Source organism: Euleptes europaea, chromosome 7 (assembly GCF_029931775.1).
Source record: "Euleptes europaea isolate rEulEur1 chromosome 7, rEulEur1.hap1, whole genome shotgun sequence".
In the NCBI taxonomy this organism is placed as follows: domain Eukaryota; kingdom Metazoa; phylum Chordata; class Lepidosauria; order Squamata; family Sphaerodactylidae; genus Euleptes; species Euleptes europaea.
In genome coordinates, this window is record NC_079318.1 from 64,777,109 (window position 1) to 64,800,537 (window position 23,429).

At 42.1% G+C, this 23,429-nt stretch overlaps 1 protein-coding gene across 1 annotated transcript in view; it reads right to left on the reverse strand.

Moving 5' to 3' along the window:
- Nucleotides 1–23,429, reverse strand: part of FSHR (follicle stimulating hormone receptor) — a 106,706-nt gene that overhangs the window by 38,397 nt on the left and 44,880 nt on the right. The window contains exons 3-4 of the mRNA XM_056852993.1: nucleotides 11,949–12,023; nucleotides 10,501–10,575 (exon numbers count right to left, since the gene is read on the reverse strand). Coding sequence (XP_056708971.1) covers nucleotides 10,501–10,575; nucleotides 11,949–12,023 — 150 coding nt within the window. The remainder of the gene's footprint in view (nucleotides 1–10,500; nucleotides 10,576–11,948; nucleotides 12,024–23,429) is intronic.

The window sequence follows — 23,429 nt, forward strand, 5'->3', positions numbered from 1 at the left end:
TCCATCTACTACCTGGAGGTTGGCAACCCTAGGCTGGCCCCAACCATCCCTATTTACCAGGGAGAGAGATTTCTTATTAGTACTTTTCCCTGCTAAATTGCTTTCACCGTTTACCCTTTGGAAGGTTTTAAAAAATTGCTAGTGTGGATAAAGATGCGGCAGCTTGTCTTCCCTGTAGGGTTGCCAACCTCCAGGTAGTAGCTGGAGATCTCCTGCTATTACAACTGATCTCCAGCCGACAGAGATCAGTTCATCTGGAGAAAATGGCTTCTTTGACAATTGGACTCTATGGCATTGAAGTCCCTCCCCTCCTCAAACCCCACCCTCCTTAGGCTCTTCCCAATAAACCTCCTGCTGGCGGCAAAGAGGGACCTGGCAACTCTACTTCCCTGTAACTATGTATCCACAGAATGGCAGCTATATATACAACCAGCTATATACAACTATTTTGTTTAGATAGAAGAATCAGTCACCACATGGGGTGATTGCCACATAATGTTTTTGTCACATAATGGTTTTGTGAAAGCATTAAAGTCATCCTGGGAACTTTCCCCCTCGAGAACATAATCTTGCACTTTCATTGGTCAGGTGCCCCAATCACAAGAGGAACATTTTGCCGCATGAAAACTGAAGGGGAAATCCACTTTCTCATCTGCCTCAAAAATGACACAGCAACCCAACCTGGGTTGGCCCTGACAAGGTGTACCTGGATCACAAAAACAGGTACATAAGATCACTGAAGTTTCCTGGAACTTCTATAGATTAGGAAAGCCAGATATAATGACTGATATTTGCTGAATGAAGAAGTCTAAAAGCTGGTGGGGGGAATCAAAATTGGAACATTGCAGCTGGCAGAAACTGGAACTGCTATGAAGAACTGAAAATAACTGCTGAGATTGAACGGTGGTTCATGGATAAATGGAAAAGAGGAAAAACCCACCTGACTCACAATTACAGCAACTAGGTATGAAGAGCAAGAACCTGTTGTGAGAGCCTTATTGAAAGATTCAGAAGATTATCTCTTTTTTTCCACCTGTACTATCAGTGTGAGAGTTCAGAGGTTAAGGAGAAGTTCATGAAAAACTGTGATGGCAGGACCCCCCCCCCAAAAAAACACCCCTAAATCAGAAGATTTATACTTGTTTCTGCAGCTTAAGTGTCTTGACTTTATTTAGTAATTTAAAACAGCCACTCAAGGTTTCTCAGTGGAGTGTGCAGTTCTATGATGAAATGCATGTGGGTTTCTCCATCCTTCTTCAATTCCATCCCATCAGCAGGTCAGCGTGAAACAAAACCGGGGCCAGAGCAGGCTGGTATCATGTTTGTAAATACAATACCATGAAGGAATGAAAAATAAAAATTGACACAGCAACCTGGCACCAGCTGTAGATGGTGAATTTAAGGAACAAATGGCTGCCTGGCTTTCATATAGGTCTCAGCTCCTGAAAAACAAATTGAATCTTAAGGTCACTCTTGTTCCAGAGGTTGAGAGATACATTAGAATAGGTGAAGGGAAGCTCCTATGCCACTGAAGGCTGCAGAGACGCTGGGCCAGTCACACACACTCAGCCTAACCTACCCCACAGGGTTGTTGTTAGGATGAAATGGAGGAGCGGAGAAATGCAAGCCACTTTGGGTCCCTATTAGGGAGAAAGATGGGGTATAACAGAAATAAAGAATAAAGTAAATAATATTCTCAAACTCCTCTCTCCAATCATGAAGTTTGGGGAAGGCCAAAACGTAGTGGTAGAGCACCTGTTTGGCATACAGATGTCTCCCAGTCTAATCCTTTACTTATCCAGTTAAAAGAATGTGCTAGTAGGTGATGTGAAAGACTGCTGCCTGAGATCCTAGAGTGCAGCTGCCAGACGACAAAGTATTGACTTTGATAGGCCAATGGTCTGACTCAGCATAAGGCAGCCTCATGTGTTCACATGAAGCTTGCTTTTGTATCTTTCAGATGAGAGTTAGGGCTGCCAGGTGTCTAATGAGAGCTGACTGGAAGGGCCGTGACTCCATGGCAAAGCACCTGCTTTGTGTACAGAAAGTCCCAGGTCCAATCCCCAGCATCTCCCATTTAAAAGACTCCAGCAGTAAATGATATGAAAGCAGGGTTGACCCCAGCACCCTCCTCCCCTACTAGCCAGCTAGCTTGGGTGTGCCCCGAGTCATTGAGCTGCCAGGAGGCTCAGGGCTCATTTGTCTGTGGATATGGCATGAGAAAGTGGGAGGGGTAACTGCGTCCAAATCCCAGTGTGCCACTTCCAGGCAACACTCTAAGAATCCCTGAAATCTCTATGGTAACGACCACAGAGATTTGAGGGTTCCTAGAGCATCAACTGTCACTTCTGCATTCCAGTGCAACCCTTCCGCACTCCTTAGTCCCACTGCATTGTCAGGCAAGTGAGCCCCAAGATGGCTGGCCAGGATGTGCCCTCAACCACTGGTTGGCCAGCCATCCAGCCAGCTTGGAACCATGGGTACCCCTCCACCCTCTGGTACCCTAGGCTATTGCTTAGGGCTGCCTAGTGGGCTGCCCCTGTGTAAAAGACCTCTACCTGATGGAGACCTCTACCTTGGAGAGCTACTGCCAATCACAGCAGACAATACTGCCCTTGATAGACCAGTAGTCCGACTCAGTATAAGGCAGCTTCACATGTTAATGAGAATGTCAGCTGCAACCAAAATCTTTGTGGGTCATGAGTACTTTGCAAAAACCCTCAGCAGAATCCACCAACTGAAGAGACCTAAACTTTCTGAAGTGGTGGTAGACTTCCATTCCCTTTCTTAGGACTGCATCAAACGGTACACTCTCCTGTTGCAAGCCTGCCACACAGAAGCTCCAGAGCTAACCAAGGAGGCCCACCAGTCATTAGTCGACTCATGTCTGACTATTCAAAAAATAACAAGATGGAGCCATGGCTAAGTGACAGTGCACATTCCTTGCACACAGAACGTCCCAGGTCAAATCCTTTGCATTTCCAGTTAAAGGGTTTCAGGTTGCTAGTATTCAGAAAGACCTTTCTCTGCTGGACAGGTAATGCCTGTCAAAGGTCTAAAACACACGGTCACTTACTCCGGTTTCTGCCCAGTCTCCTCCCTGTTTATTCCCTGTTTCACCCAGGATCAAATCCTCACAAACAAATGGCATCTCAGTTGCTGCTGGCTGAGCACTGTCTCGACCCAAAACGAACCCGGTTTTGCAATTGAGGACCCAAACCGTTACCCCTGGCTCGTTTCAGATTAACATGAGCCGAGTCTTCCAGCATCACAACATCCCGCCCGCCTCCAAACCCCTCCCCTCGCAACCTCACCGCCTTTTTTGTATAATTTCCCCCCCAATATACCGGAAGCAGGGCGTGGACACCAGAGCTGTTACTCTCCTGAACGCCAAATTTTCCCACTCTCACCCTCCTGCCCATTATTTGGCATTCCTGCGTGCTCCCAGTCCTAGCCAAGGAAATGTCTGTCTCAAGCTGCCCAGTTGGGGTGAGGGGAGTCTAAGGAATGAGCTCCCATGCTCTCATTCATCTCCCTAGGGGGAAGCTCCCTCCCCAACATGCACTCACCGCAATCCTATGGATTTGCCGCTCTCTATGTGCACATTTTCCCCATCTGAATTCTCAAAGCTCTGCATGGGGGGCTTATTTTTGAGTTTTTGAGAATTCGGATGGGGAAAATGTGCATCTTCAGAGTGGCAAATCCAAGGCGAAACCTCCCAGGCGTCAATGGCCCATGTCGATTTCAAGGAGCTTTTAATAAGACGCGGAAGAACTCTTCATAGGATCTGGCCCCGACTGTACTGGAGGAAACTGTGCACAGGAGGTTTTGCCTTGGGTTTGTCGCTTTCTAGGTGCACATTTCCCCCATCCCAATTCTCAAAACTCAACAATAAGCCACCCAGGCAGAGTTTTGAGAACTGGGACGGGGGAAATGTGCATCTGGAGAAAGGCACAGGCAAAACCTCCCGTGCATAAATGGCCTGGGTCCACTTTTATCCATAACCCTACCCACCACATTACGGGTTCCCACGAGCCCCGTCTCCGGCATGGGGCTCGCGGGACGCCCCTCCCCCTGGAGCTACCGGACCCCCCCTTCCACCTCCCAAGCGAGGGGGCCTTCTGGGGCTTTCTGCCCCGGCCCGATCCTGCGCGCAAGGCTATCATCGGTCAGTTTGAGTCGACCAATCACCAGGGGGAGGGGGCGTTGCTGAATGGCCAGGAAGTACGTGTCTCCCGCATTTTCTGTTTTGATGGACGGATCAGCACGCTGTTTCGCCACGGATCAACAAAGGTAATGCGCACAGATTCTCCCCCCGCTCGGGTTCATTTAATCCTGGCTGGAACGGGGAGGAGACTGGGCAGAAACCGGAGTAAGTGACCGTGCGTTTTAGACCAAAGAAGACAATACTGAGTTCGAGATCAGTGGCTTGACTTGGTAGAAGGCAGCTTTGAAAGTTCATGGTTAATGTTTCTAGCCATTTTAACCTTTCCCCTATGCTGCCTGCATATTTAAGCCACAACGGAGAGAGCGCTCATGAAACCTTTAAAAACACAGAGAAGGACATAAGGCCAGTAAGGTTTTAACATATTACTGTTCCACCATTTTGTTATGGTTTCCTTTTTCTGTTAGGGTTCTGTTTATGGTTTGTTTTTCCTTTCCCCCCTGGAAAACGTTAGCATTTTATAAATTGATGTTTCCCCTTATCAAATATGGAAGTGCACATCATCTCTAAAAACAGCAGAAAGAGTAACCTCTTGCAGCAAAACTATCTCCCTCTCAGCATGGTTTGCCCACTGCAGCATGGTTTGCCCACTGGTGCTGATTCAGAGCTAGCGAAGCATAGCTAGTGATCCTACGACTTCCTTCAGCTAAGTTGGATCTATGACTCTCTTCTGTTAAGTCTTTCTTCAAAGAAAAAATACTTCCTGCAGTAGAGAATGAATTTTTCTGATGGAGAAAACTCTCCTCTGATGGAAAAATTCTTTTGAAGGAAGTCTGTCTCTGTTGGAGGAAGACTTGGTGGAAGAGAATATTAGGATCCAATTTAGCTAAAGGGAGTCATAGGATTCAACCCTGAATTGCTAACAATAAAATCAGGAGGGGTGTGTGTGGTTGTTAGAGATGCGTCCAAAATTCTCATTAGAATTTCTCCTTGGGATTTGGAGTTCCAAATTGCCTAGTTTTGTTTCTAAAATTGCACTGCTACAACAATTTTTAAAATTTCCACATTTTGCATAGAGCATCCTGCATGGTCCATTTGGTTCACCCTTCAGTTTATTTGTATCTTATTTTCTCTTCTACATCACCACTGGTAAAAGTATAAACAAGAGCAATCTCAAAGTGGTTGTATAAGTATGTATTTCACCCATGGCACTGGGGCACATGTTCACATCAGTAAAACACCACACAGAAAGAATGTTGATGTAATCAAACACATCAAGATTATTTTGGAGTATTTTATCAGTTCACACCTGCTCATCAGCCATATGTGTGTTGGGGGTGTGTGCATAAGAATATGATGAACAGAAACCTGTAGCAAATTGCACATGCTCCAATTCCAGAATTAATTTTAGAAATTCTCCTAGTTAAACTGGAATTAAGGAGGAAAGAGACATGACAACGAGCAGTACATTTCAATACGTGAGGGAATGGAATGGAGGAAGTCCTCTCACTCAGTTTGTTTTCTAGAAAGGTCCTAACCCTTTCTTTTCATTTTAATAGAGCCCACTGGATTTCATTAGTCTTTCTTTTGCTTTCAAATCACAACTGAAGAGATATTATCGGTTAGAGTCAGGTCAGGTGCTAACAGCAGCTTGAGTATTTTTGGATAATACTTTATTCTAAGGGCGGATTTAATTATCCATGAATTATGATGGAAACCCCATGGGAACAGATGTGGAGAGCATGTTGTGAGACCTGGATCCTTTGTGAAGAATGCTATTTAAATGAATGTGGAATTAAGCTTGACTATCAAATGAATTCTTTTTAAGAGGCAGCTCATCACCCAACACTGCATATAAATGGAAACTACTGCTAATGGTTTTCTGTCTTTGGCAGAATGAAGACTTTAAATGTTCACTGTGTAGGAGGTGGGGGGGGGGAGAGGGAGAGGAGGAAAGAGGGGAAATTACTTTCTTGGCTTATCTAGAGGATCAGTGAATGGGTGTCCTTTGCCCCATAGCTGCCCAAGTCCTGACCCAAACATAACAATGCAATATTTAATCCAGAGGTAACTTGTCCTGATGCCACAAGCAAGATCCATGTAAGGATATTCTACCCACGTGGCCAACATTGATGTATCTCCATCCATGCCACAATGCCCATCCAGGTCCCACAACTTGTTGGAAAAGGTATTTTGATGCATATTATTTCTCAGGAGTACATCTGAGTCATGGGTTCGGGGGAGAATCTTATTGGCTATTTTTGCTGTGCTTTCTCACATTGATGTTATGGCATCCCCTCAAAGTTCTATTTTGCCAGCCATGCTATTTAACATCTACATAACTGGCTGAAATCAAGTGAGATTTAGGTGTCATTAGTACATGAACCCAAGCTCTGTTTCTCCTTTTCATCAAGTCAGATGATGCTCTGAACAGATGCTTGGAGATGGTAATGAGTAGTTAATAAACTGTAGCTCAATCCAGACAAAGCTACTGTTGGTTACAGGAAGAGAGCTATTGGTAAAGACACTGAAAAAATCCGCCTCTGCCAAATGTCCCCCGAAATCTGGGGATTCTGTAATACTGGAAATTCCATTTGGAGTGAAACTTATAATGTTAGAGTCCAGGGTTATTTCAGAATTATGTTGTGTGTTTTCTTTTTAAATGCATGCAGAAAAATAAATTTAAATAAAATATAAGAAACCCATTAAAAACTAACTTGTTGTGTGCTAAAAAATGTTTAAAAAATAGATTCTAGAAAACAAAGGCTTATAGTGCAATTCTAAGCAGAGTTACACCCTTCTAAGTCCATTGAAATCAATGGGCTTAGAGGGGTGTAACTCCATTTAAGGGCGTAACTCTATAAAATTGCACTACCAATTTTGTAAGGGGAGATGGGGCGTCTACTTATTATGTTGCATAAGAACACAACTGAATTCTGATGTAACTCGCAAATGAGATAATAAAAGCATTTTTAAAATGTTTTTGGCTCCCAAAGGGCTAATTTTGAATGGGTTTATATTGTTCTTGTTATGTTTTTAACAAAAAACAAAGCAAAAAAAGAAGAAAACCCTTGAACGCTAGTTCTTTATATGCAAAAAATAATTTAAAAAGTAAACACTTTTTTTAACACACAAAGGGTTAGTTTTGAAGGGTTTCTTTTTTTATATAAGCGGCTATTCTTTGCATTTTTGTGGAAAGGCAACACAAATAAATAAAATATATTTTTCTTTCAAGGAAGCCATTGCTTTAATTTTTAAAGTGTATTTATAAATCTCAAAGCTATACATTTTTCCCTTTTGCACAAAATCCATTAACCACATTCTGAAATTCTCCTTTGTTCCTGGAAGACAAGTGGAGCCAGAAAATAAAAATGGAACAGAAATAAAGGAATCTGCACATTCATATTATCAAGCTGTGCCTGATGGGAATACACTCCCCCAAATAATGTTGGCATCTCTGCAGTGGTTTAGGTCCCCCCTTCATCTCTGACTGCTCAAGTGACATCTTCACCTTGAAAAGTTGCTCCCCTTCTTGGAAGAGAATGACCTTGCAACAGTTAGTCAGGCTCTGGTCAGATGGGCTGATCAAGCACTGTGCGCAGTATGCAAAGATGCCTTGGGAGACCACTCAGAGACTCCAAATGGTTCAAAATGCTGCAGAAACATTGTTAACTGGGAGAAGCCATGAGACATTGTGGGGGTTACCGCACTTTGTATTCCCAGCAATGTATTAAGAGTTTTAAAATGTTATAAAAAACATCACTTTAAAAGGGTTTTTGGATACCACGGCTTATAAATGGTTGGAAGACGTCTTCACAGCTAAAGGGGCCAAACAAAGTGCGAACAGTATTTTTTATAACATTTTCAAACTCTTAATACATCGCTGGGAATAAAAATGCAGTAACCCCCATTATCATGTTTACTTTGCAGTTTCCCCCCAATGGTTCCTAATCTATTTCCATATGCAATTCATAGTGTTGCATTTGATGTGGTGGTGATAGAAGGTGCTGTCAAGTCACAGCTGACTTACTGTGTGACCCTGTAAGATTTTCAAGGCAAGAGATGTTCAGAGGTGGTTTGCTATTGCCTGCCTCCGCATCACGATATTGCTTGGAGGTCTCCCATCCACATACTAGCCAGGGCTGACCCTGCTTAGCTTCTGAGAGCCGATGAGATCGGGCTAGCCTGGGATATCCCGGTGTACAAAGCCCTAAATGGCTTTGGCCTAAGGATCTGAGGAACTGCCTTCTTCCTGATAAACCTTTCATTTTTCCTTTCTCTCTCTGTCTTCTGTGGTAAGATAGACAGTGATCAGAGTCAGGACTTTTCTTTTCTAGAATCACACCTCTGGAAATCCCTCCCTTGTGAAGTCCATCAAGTACTGTTGCTGTTGGTGTTCTTGCAAAGAATGTTTTATTTTCATATCCCTGGGGTTATCTCCTCATTTGGGCTTAGCTGTTATGGTCTAACCCGATTGTTGCTCCATTTCCAGTTTTCTTGTTTTAATATTTTTAATGTTAAAAATCTTCCGATTATGTTTTATTGCTCTTGTGAGCTGCTTTGAACATTTTCTTGGAAAAGTGGGATATATTTCAATACATACATACATATACACATACTGTTAAGAACATAAGGAAGGCCTTGCTGGATCAGACCAAGGCCCATCAAGTCCAGCAGTCTGTTCACACAGTGGCCAACCAGGTGCCTCTAGGAAGCCACTAACAAGACGAGTGCAGCAGCACCATCCTGCCTGTGTTCCACTGCACCCAAAATAATAGGCATGCTCCTCTGATACTAGAGAGAATAGGTATGCAGCATGACTAGTATCCATTCTAACTAATAGCCATGAATACCCCTTTCCTCCATGAATATGTCCACTCCCCTCTTAAAGCCCTCCAAGCTGGCAGCCATCACCACATCCTGGGGCAGGGAGTTCCACAATTTAACTATGCGTTGTGTGAAAAAATACTTCCTTTTATTTGTTTTGAATCTCTCACCCTCAAGCTTCAGCAGATGACTCCGCGTTCTAGTATTATGGGAGAGGGAGAAAAACTTCTCCCTGTCCACTCTCTCCAAACCATGCATAATTTGTTAGTCCCCTGTGCAAAACTAATAAAGCCACTGTGGTGTAGAGGTGAGCATATCAGATTAGGATTCAGGAGGTCCTGGCTCAAGTCTCCATTCAGCCAAGACACTTCCCAGGTGACCTGGGCTACTCACTGTCAGCCTAACCTATTTCAGGGGTTGTTATGAGGACAAAATGGAGGAGGAAAGAACCATGTATGCCACCATAATCTCTCTGGGAAAAGGGTGGAGAAAATGCAATAGATATATAATAAAGGCAGGCCAGAGGTTCATTCTAGCATAGGATAAGGCATGCACATAGCTTTCAAAGAAATAAACAGAAGTTTAGATCCATGGACACAAGGACTGTGGATCTTTCAAGAGTTCCTCTTCCTCCAGCAGTCCTTTTTAACCCTGGGAAAGTTTATTTGTGGGTCATGGGATAGCCACTCTAGTCACAAGGCTGCAGGCTGCAGTAGGGAGGGCATAACATCGCCTTCTCCTCTGTCTTCCATCAGTGGAAGTACACTAAAAGAAGAGACGGAAGGGCAATTTTGTCCCTTTCCCATTCCTCGCTGTAGCCTCGTGACCTGTGTGGCTATTAACATGGGATCTGCAAACCAGTAACAAACATTTTTGGTGTCAGAAAAGTCTGTTGAGGGGAGGGGAACATGGGAAATATCCTCAACCATCAGCATCTTCCACTGGCAGATCATGGGATCCAACGCAGACTGTTCTTTAACAAGCAAAAAAGGTACCTAAAAAGTGCCTCTTCCTGACATGGGGGAGGGATTACCTCCTTGCCACTGTTTAAAAACAGAGGTACACTAGTTTTTATTGACAGTTGAGAATTCCTTGTAATTCTTAGTTGTACTCATAGTGGAGGAGTGCTCATATTCTAAACTACTACCAAATGTTTTTAAACTCAAATCATGATATATGCAGGGGTGGGGAAGGAAGACAAAATGTGTTGCACTTCTGAAGTGCTGTCATGGGCAAAACCCAGGAGGATTCCATCAGATTCAGACAACCATTTCTCAGTGCCCTCCCAACCTCAATGGAAGTGTTAGCTGCAGAATAAAAAATACATTTTCGCACTAACAAAATATCACTGGGAAAATGGGCTATACCCACATCTAAGTTGCAATCTTGAGGGACGACAACAAAAATGCAACAAATGAGCTATGCAATTATTGTGCACTCCATCAAGGCAGTGTGAAAAGACCTTTTATGACAAATAATTATGCAACAACAACGTCTGAAATACTTACAAGTACTTGAGGCTGGGAAGAGTCTGGAAGGCATCTTTCTCAATAATTTCAAGATTGACTGCTTTTTCAATTTTTCTGTGAAAAAAATTCAAAAACAATCATTGGAATTTGAACTGTAAGGATGAGGTTTTTGTTAACAATTTCTTTTCTAGTAATGGCTAGTATGGAATTTAATAGTTTCACTGTTGCTGCACACTGATATTTTCCTTTAGGTGTCCACCCCTGACAACCAGATCTTTTTCTTGGTTAGTGACATAACAAAGTATTGAGTCTAATAGAGGTGATTAAGCATGCAATCCTGAAGGGGGTGGTGATGGAGTGGCACAGGAACTGGGGTGACACCATGCAGGCAAGCTAACTGAGAAATCCAATCCCTTTGAAAAAATATATTCCCATTCTTGATCACTCAGTGGTTTATCTAAGTAAATGTTCCATTTCATTAGGAAAGTGATTGAAAATAAGATGGCCAATATTGTAGTGCCCTTGTATGGATCTATGCTGTGGCCTCATTTGGAATACTGCATACAGTTCTGGTTGCCAAACCTTTAAAAAATATATTACAGACCTGAAAAAAGGGCAGAAAAGAGCAATCAAGATGATTAAGAGGTTGAGACACCTTTTGTGTGAGGAAAGGCAAAGAATCAGACTTCAGTTTAGAAGAAAAGATGACTAAGGGGGAACATGACAGAGGTTTATAAAATAATCCACGGGGTGAGAAAGTGGATTAAGAGTTTTTCTCCCTTTCCCATTTTGTTGGAATATGGGGTCACCAGATGGGCAATAGATTCAGGACAGATGAAAGGATCTACTCTACTCAATGAGTAATTACATTGGGGAATTCAGTACCAGCGGATGACGCACAGATGGCTTTATAGAGGGTGAGACAGATTAATGGAGAATACTTCCTTCAATACTTTAGTGACTAAAGGGAACTTCCACATTCAGAGGCAATAAACCTCTGGTTACTAGTGCTAAGAGCCAGCAGCAGGGGAGGACTTCAGCCACTATGCCCTGTTTGTTGGCTCTAGTCTAGGGCAACTAGCTGGCCACAGTGTGAAACAAGATGCTGTACGAGATGGACCATTGATCTGATTCTGCAGGTCTTTTCTCATGTTTGGATGATTCTGCATTACCGCACATTCGATATAGGGTCTCTTCTTATGGTCACCAATGGCTCAGATTCCATCAATTTATATGTGAAGCTGGGAGGAGGCTGCCCCCCCCCCGTGCATCAGATTAAAGTGATTTACACAAGAACTCATTTGTCATTGTAATGGGAAAGGTTCAGCAGGAGGAAAGAGAAACTGGTGCTAAAAAACTTACAGTTGATTTTTGCACAAGGAAGAAATGAAATCAAAATGGAGATAAAGCAAGCCAGACAGCTTGGGAAATCAAGTCTCATCTTTACTTATAATGTCCCCCTCCTCCAGTCCTATTTATTTACTCACATTTCCAGGAGATTGGGAAGGTCAGAGAACACATTCGATTCTATCTTGTGCAAGACATCATTCTGAGAGATTTCTCTGTCAAGAAAATGGAAAGATAAGCCCAAATGACCTCTGTATTTGTCGAAAATGCCAATAGTACAAATACGTGCGAACTGCCAGCTTCAAAGAGTTCACTAATTCTGAACTGACAACCATTAAACCACAACATTGGCTTAAAAATAATAGGAGAGCATTTATACGAACCAGTAGCAGAAATAAGGAGGGGAAAGTACTACTGCACTTTAAGCCCCTTCTTTACACACACAACAGAATGAGGATGTACTGAGGTGACAGAAATCTGAGGTAACAGAATAGACTACAGAATTTCAAAATGTAGGATAATGACGAATAACATTTTGGAAAGCTTCCCCATGTAAAAAAACCCAAAAAAACTATATAAACCAAAAAGTAGCACGTCAAACAAAAAAAGAAGATATAAATTTTTTCCATACTTTCTCTTTTCAGGGAGTTTTTATGCAAAGGAACATGCATATCAATCAACTGTAGTATGAAGTGGTGAGAGCCAGTGTGGTGGTTAGAGTATGAGACTAAGCTCTGAGAGACCCACATTCAAATCCCTACTCTGCCATGGAAGCTGGATGGGTGACTTTGTGCCAGTCACACACTCTCAGCCTGTCCTGCCTTGCAGGGTTGTTGTGAAGATAAAATAGAGAGGAGAAACAATGCCAGCTTCTTTGGGTCCCCACCGGGGAGGAGGTGAGTATAAAAGAAATAAACAAACAAACAAGTAGGCTATTCTGCCACCTCATTCTTCTGCATATGTGAACCAGGCATGATTTACATAAGTAGAACAAGGAGTAGCATGAATTGGACCTCTTCAGACTGCATTTGGAGGAATACTTGTTTGAATGCTCTTCTATGCTAAAAAACATCCTGTAAACAGAAAACTTACACAGTAAGAAGAAGTCTATCTTATAATCCATTATTCTGAATGCTAGTTTCTCTGTGCAGGAATCTTTTTACATTCATGAACATTCCAAAAAAAGCACCCTTATTAGTGGTATGAAGGGGTACAGTCTACTATGTACCGTACGTAAGTGATGTCAAGTTGCAACAGACATATGGGGACCCCAGCAAGGGGCTTTCAAGTAAAATTAGAAGCAGAGGTGGTTTGCTGTTTACTTCCTCTGCAGAGTCTTCCTTGGTAGTGTCCCATCCAAATACTAAACCTGTGTAGCAGCGAAGATCTGACAAGACTGGCCTATACTATGCCACCTTCCCTCCAGTACAGCTTACTACCTCATTCCTAGTTCCACCACATTCTGCTACATGTGAGATGCACAATAGCTTGGGTATAATAACATTCTGTTATCTTGCACTCACGTCAGTATCACAAAAAGAAACCTATGGAAAAGATCTGGTGATGTGCTAATTTATTTAAATTTAATAAATTGAGTTATTGGTTAAAACTAGGATTGCCAACAACCTGGAGAGAGAAAAAATGCCCTGTCCTTTTAACAGAGATTTAATGGGAAGTCATTTACCAGGCGATGTTATTTACTTCTGTGTCATACAGAGCTTCAGCCACACAATTCCATACAACTGGCCATTCCCTTCTGTTAAAGGGGCAAGTCATTTTTTCTCCAGGTTGTTGACAACCCTAGTTAAAGGCAGGTGTTAATCAGCTTATCCTGAGTCAGCTCTGTCTCACCTTACTGAGTATGGTCTACTGAAGTTGGTTTTGGCCCTTAAGGAGACCATCAAAGAACTTTCCCAGCCACCTACTTATGACTCTTTCACCATGAGATGATGGGACTGAACCAGCAACCTAAGAATGCAAGGGCACATATTCTGCCTCTATGCTACGGACCGGTCCCTCATCTTTAACCAGTGAATATCCCTACTGGCTTTTAACCAGGGTATTTATACCGCAATAACTGCCATTTTGTGGTAAGAAAAGCTGATCTTTTGGGAAAGGATTTGGAACTGGTAGAGCAGCACCAATTACCTCAAATTACAGCTTCCTTAATTCTGGCAGCAGATCTGTTCTGTACAGCATCTAAGCGCCTAATGCATTGCTGGTATAAACAGTGAGCACTGGTATTGATATCAGTGGTAAGAGTGACAACTGTCCGGCATATTCCCCATATATAACTTGGCCTTCTGAGATGTCAGAGTGAGGTAAGCTGGTAGCATTTTTTTCTGGCAAGGAAGAAAGAGAAGAAGCACACTTTAACTAACCTTATAGAAATGTAGAGTGAATGGAAAATGCAAAAAAAGTGTATAAATTACCCACTCACACCAAGAAACACCATTAAGAAGAAGTTCTATTGTTAATTCCACTACATTACACATTATGATGAAGCAGGGAACAGCAGGTGCTCTACAGCAACACAGTATATTTCAAAGTTTTTTTTTAAAAACTAAAATGGTAAATTAAACAAAACTTAAAAAACCCAACCCATTCTAACCCATCTCCTATAAAAAACACGCTTTCAAGTTTATGAGCTGTCTCCTGCAATTTACCCAAGCTGAACAAGTGAACGATTCCTATCTCTTTGAATACAAACCCCTCTTAAAATGATCGTTTTTATTTCAAACCATGCTAGTTTCCAAGTAATTATTATCTTTTCTCTTACGGTGTAACAAGGAAAAGTTAGTTGTTTACGAGGGAGGGTAGGGAAACACCATGGCAAGCATGGGGAAAACAGTGGTATTCAGTGGGTTGTTTTTTTTTAAAAGCTTCTGAACACTGATTTGAATATCAGTCGGATTTGTTTAGACCAAACAAATTTTCATATCAAGCATTTTCCACACCTGACCCAGATTTTACACCCAGAACTTTGTTACTTTCTTACTCAAGCCTCCATTGCATTCACTGTCCCTCATTCACTGGGGTTTTCTCTGACTTACACCTTCATTTTGCATTTCCTTCCACCTCTCCACTAGAACTGCGGTGTTACATTACAGCTGTTTATCCAATGACAGCAGAGGTGATGAGACCCTTTTGCTGTAGGCTGGTGTGGGGGGGGATGTTATAGCGAAGGGGTAAAGAGTGCTTGGGCAGGGTCCCACCATATGAGGTAAAATTACTTAAGCCATCATGAATTGCTCTCCCCCTTCCAAATTGCTTGCGTTGAGTACCCCCTGCCTCACACATTTATCTTGCATGCGGGCCTTTGTCTTCTCCATTGTGCCTCCTAACTTTTGCTTTCCCAAAGAGGGAGGGTCAGCCTGATGCAGGCTCCTATATGCCCTTTCCTTGAGCCCCTTTCTTTCTGCATCAGGCCCCAGGTGAAACAGCTGACTGGCTCCCTGTTCCCACCACCAGTGACCAAACCACGCCCCTCCTCTCACTTCCTTCAAGGGTGAGGATGGGGCGGCCTTTGCTGTTCAGCTTTTCCGTGATATCAGACCAGCTCAGCCAATCACTATCAAAGGCATCACTACCACCTCTATCACCAACAAATGCTCACTATCCCTGTAATGCCTGGTTATATAAAGGCATGTAGTGATTATGTACTCATATGCACACACATGGAAGCTTTGGGGAAGTTGGCATCCTGGACCATGAACCAACAAATCATGCTCTCTGGGCCTGGTACGGCCTCACACCAGTAGAGAAAAAGCTCTGAATCACCTTAAACCTTAGGAATGTGTTTTCTACTTCCTAGCTCACAAGATCAAGCACTCACTCAGTGGCGCCTTCGGGCAATATCTATAGGCTATGCTAATTAACGTGGAGTAGAGACCTAATGTGTATTGGTGCTTTTGTGTATCAATCTGCTTGTCAGCAGCTATGGGCCTGCCCCATCCGAATGCATAAATGATACTGAGTTCATTTGTTCTCTGGTGAGTAACCTTGCATCTTATCTTTGGTTATTCCACCCCAGGTCTGTGTTTAGCTAAATAAAGAACTGTTGCCTTTACTTAACCTCCTCCTTGTTGTCTATCATTGGACTATATAAGACAACCAGGCACTTCACCCCTTTACCACAATGCAGTGTAAAATGTCAATTACCTGAGCTGACTTGTTTGGTGTGGTAACCAGTCTAGTACATGCCATATGTTCAGACGGTCACTTTGGTGATTCCACCAATTAAGGTCATAAGTCAACCAATGTTTCAAAGACTTTCCAGGAAGGGGCAAGGATTTGTTTTGGCATTTGTTAGAACATACACACCAGATCACTGTACCCCAAAAGTTTATGATGACAACACTATGTGATCACTTCATGAAAAACGAAGAAACAGTTTACCTGGCAAGCTTTTCCCTGGCATCAAGCAGATTGAAGGATCACAAGCAAAACCCCTCCTCATTCCTGATCCCTTTTAAAATGGTGTTATATCCCTTTATCACTAAACTCTGTGATAAGTACACATTTTAAATATGAAATATTTCACATGTGAGTTCATTAAGAACTCTTGGATTAATATTGTGCGAGCTTTAGGGAGAAACAGTGCTCATGAGATCTCATCCATCAACACTCTCTTCCACAAGAATAAGTATGTCAGAGATCGGTTCGAAATCCAGCGTGGTGTAGTGGTTAGGAGCAGTGGACTCTAATCTGGAGAACCATGTTTGATTCCTCACTCCTCCACAAGAGCGGTGGACTCTAATCTGATGAACCAGGTTGGTTTCCCCACTCCTACACATGAAACCTGTTGGGTGACCTTGATACTCCTTAAAAAAAAAGGTAGAGAAAATTGGCATATAAAAACCAACACCTCCTCCTCCTCCTGAACCACATTTATTGTGGGGAGAGGCTCCTACATACTAAATGAACTCACAAAACTGACCAAGTGAAGGTGAGGTGTTTGTGTCACCAAAATATTAGCAGAAGTTATTAATCACTGCCTCATTTAAGTACTTCCTGTTGCAGCCCCCTTTCAACCTACCGTTGCTGCTGGTTTCAGTAATGGTGTGGAAGGACTCCTACTTTCTCACTGTAGTCAGATCTGCCTCCCTCCCCATTCAGTATAAACCCACCATCCTCCCCTATTCCCTACTGTGGCGTAAGGAGAAGCAAAGAAATCGCCACTATTTCTGTATTATGGACCATTTATTTATAGCCCATCCACCCACACTGCCCGCAAAGGATTACATTTGTGGCTCATCAAGCCTTTGCCTATAAGTGGAAATGTACACCCACGCAGTCCCAACTGAAACTCTAGGAGGAAAGAGGAAAAGTTTTACCCAAAAGTCTCTTGTGGCTAAATTAATTTTTTAAAACACATTCATCCTAAAGCTGCATGGAATTTAGAAAGTTGGGAAATGAACACAACATAACAGGGGTAGCAGCAAGGGGGGGGGGGAGAAACTTCCCCTGTTGCATATCATATTCTTGGTAGAAATTCAGAATTAATTTGAATGAATTATTTCTTAATTTCTAAAGTTTCCATATATTTCTAGCCAACTTCTGTAAGTAGCTTTAAAAATACCAGCATTGTTTCTTTTGGCGCATGACCCAGGAATTACCATAGCAACTTGTCTCCCAATTATCCTTCAGCAGCTCACAATCAATATAATTAGACAAGGTCAGCATCAGAACAAATACTATGGATTTTGTTAAAAGGCAACATCACATCAGAGAAAAAGAGTGGACCACAGAATAATTTTCCTCTCAGGGACAAGAGATTTTTTCAAAAATTGCACAGTAGTAGGTTTTTTTCCTGTTTGTTAATTGTGCAAAAGTTAAAAAATCCAAATAATACAAGCATGCTGATGTACATAATAGACAGGAGAAATGTATGTGTGTGTAAAGTGCCATCAAGTCGCAGCCAACATGGCAAACTCAAGGCAAGTGAGAAGAAGAGGCAGTTTGCCATTGCCTTCCTCTGTAGAGTCTTCCTTCCCATCCAAGTACTGACCCTGCTTAGCTTCTAAGATCTGACAAGATTGGGCTATACCATACCGCCTTGTTTCCTGGAAAAAGATATACAAGGCTTTTAAGAGAGGGATGTTGTTTTCATCCTTTACATTTGGGCATAGATTAGGAGTGCTAAAATTAATGGCATCTATATATAGAAAAACCAGTTCCTTGGTGCCACTAAGAAACTCAACCCAGGGCAAGGTTATTCAGACAGGAGTAGGCTTGGCTCTCAGGGACACCTATTTAGTTCTTTGGAATAAGTTAATGGTCTGCAGTTTGGAACATAGCAGAGAGGGAACCAAACCTATTCCTTTGTGTCATATGGTGTGGTCACAAGGTAAGAGATGGCAGAGTTACCCCCCCCACACACACACAATGGTAGGATTCGCAATACTGCCAAGGCAAATTCCAAGAGATTTTGAGGGCAGTGCCTGTAGAGGGTGGAGTTTAGGAAGGATGCAATGTCACTTCTGGGTGATTCTCTATAAATTTCTGCTAATCTCTGTGGTAAAAACCATAGAGACTGGGGAAAATTCCTAGATCATCACTACAGAGGACATTTTCTCTCTCTCACTACTCACTTTCTTGAGGGTGGGAGATTAGGTCTGGAGGTGAGGAACTCTCTGCCACACACAGGCAATTGGGAAGCCTATGCAATGGTGTCATAAAAACATCAAAAACCCTGCTGAATCTAACAAAACATTCTGTTTCCTACAGTGCCCAGATGCCCTGAAAGACCTTCAGAATGGGAACAGAGGTCAACGCCTCCTGATACTGCTTCTCTCAGCAACTGGTATTCAGAAGTACACTGCATTCAAACATGGAATTCCCATTAAGACATGATTGCCGCTATCTACAGCTTCACCTTTCCTCAATGAATTTGTCCAGCCCCCTTTTAAAGCCATCTAAACTTGTGGTCAGCATTAAGTTCTATGGCAACTGATGGAACAGACAATGTCTGGTGTACAAAGAAGAGAGAAGAAGACCCTGCAGGGGGCAACAAGAGGACAGTTAGATAGGATAGTGAGGTCAGCACCTTCTCTCCTGTTAAGAGTAATTCCTTGTCTGCCTCCAGATTGCTACTCTCAGGGTAATATCCTGCTTCTTCTCAGAAGTTCCACAGTCAGTTTCTCTCTCTCTCTCAGCTTGTGATGTAGCCAGGAACCCATCTGTCTCTTCTCTTTACTATCAGTACGTTCCTGAATAAGGCATATTCTACACTTTAATCAGTTTGTGCATCTCTGCTGTGTTAATTACTCTGCCAACAGCAACAGGTGTATCTGACTATACCCCTCTTTCACCCATATACGCAAATGTACACTTCTGTACACTTTTACTGGAAATGAATGGGTTTCTCCCAGACTGTTACAGTACTAGCATTTTGTTGTATTCCACTCCTCTTTAAATTTGGTTCACCTAAGAGACTTAATAAAATTATTTCTAGAACTAGCATGGTGTAGTGGTTAAGAGCGGTGGTTTGGAGCAGTGGACTCTAATCTGGAGAACCATGTTTGATTCCCCACTCCTCCACATGAAGCCAGCTGGCTGACCTCGGGCTAGTCACAGCTCTCTTAGAGCTCTCTCAGCCCCGCCTACCTCACAAGGTGTCTGAAGATGCCTGCCACAGCTGCTGGCGAAACGTCAGGAAAGAAAATTCCAAGACCACGGTTACACAGCCCGGATAACCTACAAGAACCAATGAACTCTGACCGTGAAAACCTTCGACAATATTTTGAAATAGGGATACTTGCTCTGAACCAGAAAGCTTTTAAAATTCAGTGACATATTTTTTAAAAAGTGCAGTTAACACACTATGAACATCCAGACGTGCCAATGGATGCAGGAGCAGATTAGCCACTATGGCAACTGGGAAAAGCCCCAGTCGGCCAACTGTCTGAGGGGTGGCAGCTTCACCTCACTCTTAGTAAATAATTGGACTCCTCAAAGTGATTGGACTACTTAATTTTTTCCAGGTTAAAAAAGGGCAACCATCGTGTGACTTTGAGTCATATAAAAGTTTGGAGGAAAGTTCTTGGTATCCTGATTAAATTAATAGGCTCCATTTACAAACAATATTTTTGCTCTCTTAATTTGAAAAGTTTTGAAACAGACATCAGGAAAGGTGGCTGACATGGTTTTCCCATACCCATGATATGAAGCAGGTTAAACTGAGCAGGAACGAAAGGCCTAAGATCACTGTGTTTAATTGCTGAGTGGGGATTTCATCCCAAGTTCCCTTGGTCCTAGTTCCAGAAAGACTCTGAGAGTTGCAGCACATGTCAGAGCTGAACCCTAGAAGCTATAGTTGTCTACATGCAGTGGGATAGTTTTCTGGCCTCCAACCAACCAGCCATTTAGTGACTGAGAATCTGAATCAGCACTCTTCTTGAAAAACTGTTGTGGTCAGAAAGAGGTGGTTGGCTGAAGTTCTTGGACAATGGATTCTAATCCATTGGGCAATGACAGTGCAACCTCTCAGAATTTGCTTATTAAAACAGATATTGATCTGGCTCACTGGCTTTCAGTTGACCATTTAACTATCTTTACCATCTCTGGTGTTAATGATGGAAATATTTTTTGCTGGTGCAATGTGCAAAAATACATTTTTTTAAAAAAGCATAAAAGGTTGTTCTCAGTTGCCTAAGAGAAAATGCATATTCAAAGTCATGAAAATTCAGCAGTATGCTTATTGGGCTCAAGACAGAGAGGGGGTTATGCATAATCTTGAGTAATGTAAAGGAAGAGCGTAACACACAAATAGTTGTTCCTTGAAAGTACACCCTTGAGTATTTGAGACCACACCATCGATATGTGGTTCATTGTGCATTTAAATATTTTGGTCAGAGGCATGGTACTCATTCATAAATGCACATACATAAATGTGCATTTATGAATGCACATTCTTTGTCCAGCTGAACAAAATACAAGATTTTCTGCAATGGCTGCTTAAAACAGTATAAGAAAGAATAGTATAAAGTGGAGTGTGTGGTTGGTTAATTTCTGTAACAGCCATTAAAAACTTTTAAGGTAAGTTTCCATTGAGTGACAATTATCACAATGGAGGCATAGAATACATATCACTCCAGATGTTACAACATAATGGACAGTTCCTGTTTTCTGGTACTTTCCTTTTGTAACTCACTATTCCTATTTTGCCTTTGGCGAATACCATTTATATATGTTATTTGTGCGCACTTGTATACTCTAATGTTCCCATCATTGAGGGTTCAGTACCACCCCTCCTCCTAGATCTTGATGTTAAATCTCTGCATGAGTGAATTTTAGTATTATAATCTTTTTTTATTAAATATTTTATTAATTTTTTCAAACAAACAAACATATAATCACACATACATTCATGCACTGTTTATACTCCTTCGGAAAGTCTATTCATCTTACATCTCAAGAATCTTTTATATTATCCTTACAATTTACAAAATAATTTCCTTCTATTCTAATTATTATATTTTATATATGATCTAAATATTATTCCTACAAGTCTAGCCCTCTTGTTGAACATAATCAAAATAGCCTTCCCATTTTCGAAGAAATTCATCCATTGTCTTCTCTTTTATCAGGCTAGTCAACTTGGCCATCACAGCAAATTCTTCCATTTTCTGTCGCCACCTTTCCACCTCCGGGATATCTTCCTGCTTCTAACATGTTGCCGATACCAATCTGGCCACCGTTGTCATATACCCAAATAGTTCTCCCAAGTTTTTATCCAATATGTTAGGTTCAGTTCCCTAATAGCATAGTCTCTGGATTCAACGGTTGGCCAAGTTGGAAAGATACTGCAGACTTGGCCAACCTGAGAAATCAGCAGTGGCTGAACATGGACTGACACAAATAGGACACAGGGTCTTATTCCAAGACACTGAAAGACTGGACAATTCTACCAACTATTTTGTCAGATTGCACAGAAAAGCCATTGAAATTCATAAACATCAGCACAACTTTAACAGAAAAGAGGAGAGTTTAAGAATGAATAAGGCTTGGCTTCCTGTTCTAAAAAACCTCCAGACTAACAAAGACAACACTCAACAATAGCCATGCAGATTAGCTTTGGATTACACACATTAACAGATCACTTCACGATACAATGGTTCCATATTAACATACCATATCCTCATTAGCACATTATCTTGATACTTACAGGACAATGATTAGCACATTACTTTTGCAGGACAATACTCAGCTCAAACCCAACCCCTTTCTGACTATATATTACTCTTCCTACACCCTTGACACTGAGAGACACTGTCCTTCAGTGTTACTACTCTGAAGATGCCTGCCACAGTTGCTGGCGAAACATCAGGAAAGAAAATTCCAAGACCACGGTTACACAGCCCGGATAACCTACAAGAATCCTGTGTACAATTTGTCTCATAGATGAATTTTAGTATTATAATCTGAACCAGTTTAACTGATTTTACTTTTAAGAAGGGAGTGGACAAGTTTCTAGACTGGGAGAAGGTAGTTCTTTGGGTTGTTAGTGCCCCTCAGTTTTACTAAAATAAGCCAGGTGAAAAATAAAAGTAACATTGAATGATTGCCAAATCAAAATTTAAATGCTGTGACTCAGTTTTAGAAGAAAAAATGAGATATTTTGGATTTACTGGCTAGCCTGTAAATCTTTTAGCAATCGAGCTACACTTTGTGTAAAAACAGAAAAGCTTTCCCAGACATCTCTTCCTTTACAATATATTTTCCAATATCGCTCAGATACAAAAACATATTAAAAATATCCCTCTTACGATATCAAAGATCATTGCCCAAGCTCTGTTGCCCCCACTACTGAATGGCCTAAGAACATAAGGATCCTACTAGATCAGAACAAGGGACCACAACCTGTTTCCCACAATGATTTCCCTTGGAACTTCACAATGAGGCAGGAAAGCAACAGCCCTTCCCTCACAGTTACATCCTTGAAACTGGTACTAAGAAGTATACTGTTTCTGAGTCTGGAGGATTCATTCAGCCACCATGGATAATAGCCATTGACACACATCTCCACAGTTACTTTGCTTAGTTCCCTTTTAAAGATATCTAAGTTAGTGTCCAGGAGGGAAGGGTGCCACTTTCCCTCCCAGACACGGTACAGCCCGATCTTGGAAGCTAAACAGGGTTGGTTTTTGGAAGGGAAACCACCAAGGAAGACTATTCCGAGGAAGGCAATGGCAAACCACCTCTGCTTCTCACTTGCCTTGAAAGCCATTTGCTGGGGCTGCCATAAGTTGGCTGCAACGTGATGGCACTTTACACACCCACACATTAGTGTCCATCACTACATCTGTGGTAGTGAATGCCATAAGCTAAATATGCATTGTATGGAGAGATATTTTGTTTTGTCTCTGGATATATTTTCCATCAATGTTATTAGTAGACAATGAGTTTTAATCTCTCTCTCTCCCCCCCCCTTTCTCTGTACCATAGCTTTATAAATCTGGTGAACTAGGTTGGTTTCCCCACTCCTACACATGAAGCCAGCTGGGTGACCTTGGGCTAGTCACAGCTCTCTTAGAGCTCTCTCAGCCCCACCTACCTCACAGGGTGTCTGGTGGGGGGGAAAGGGAAGGTGACTGTAAGCCGGTTTCATTCTTCCTTAA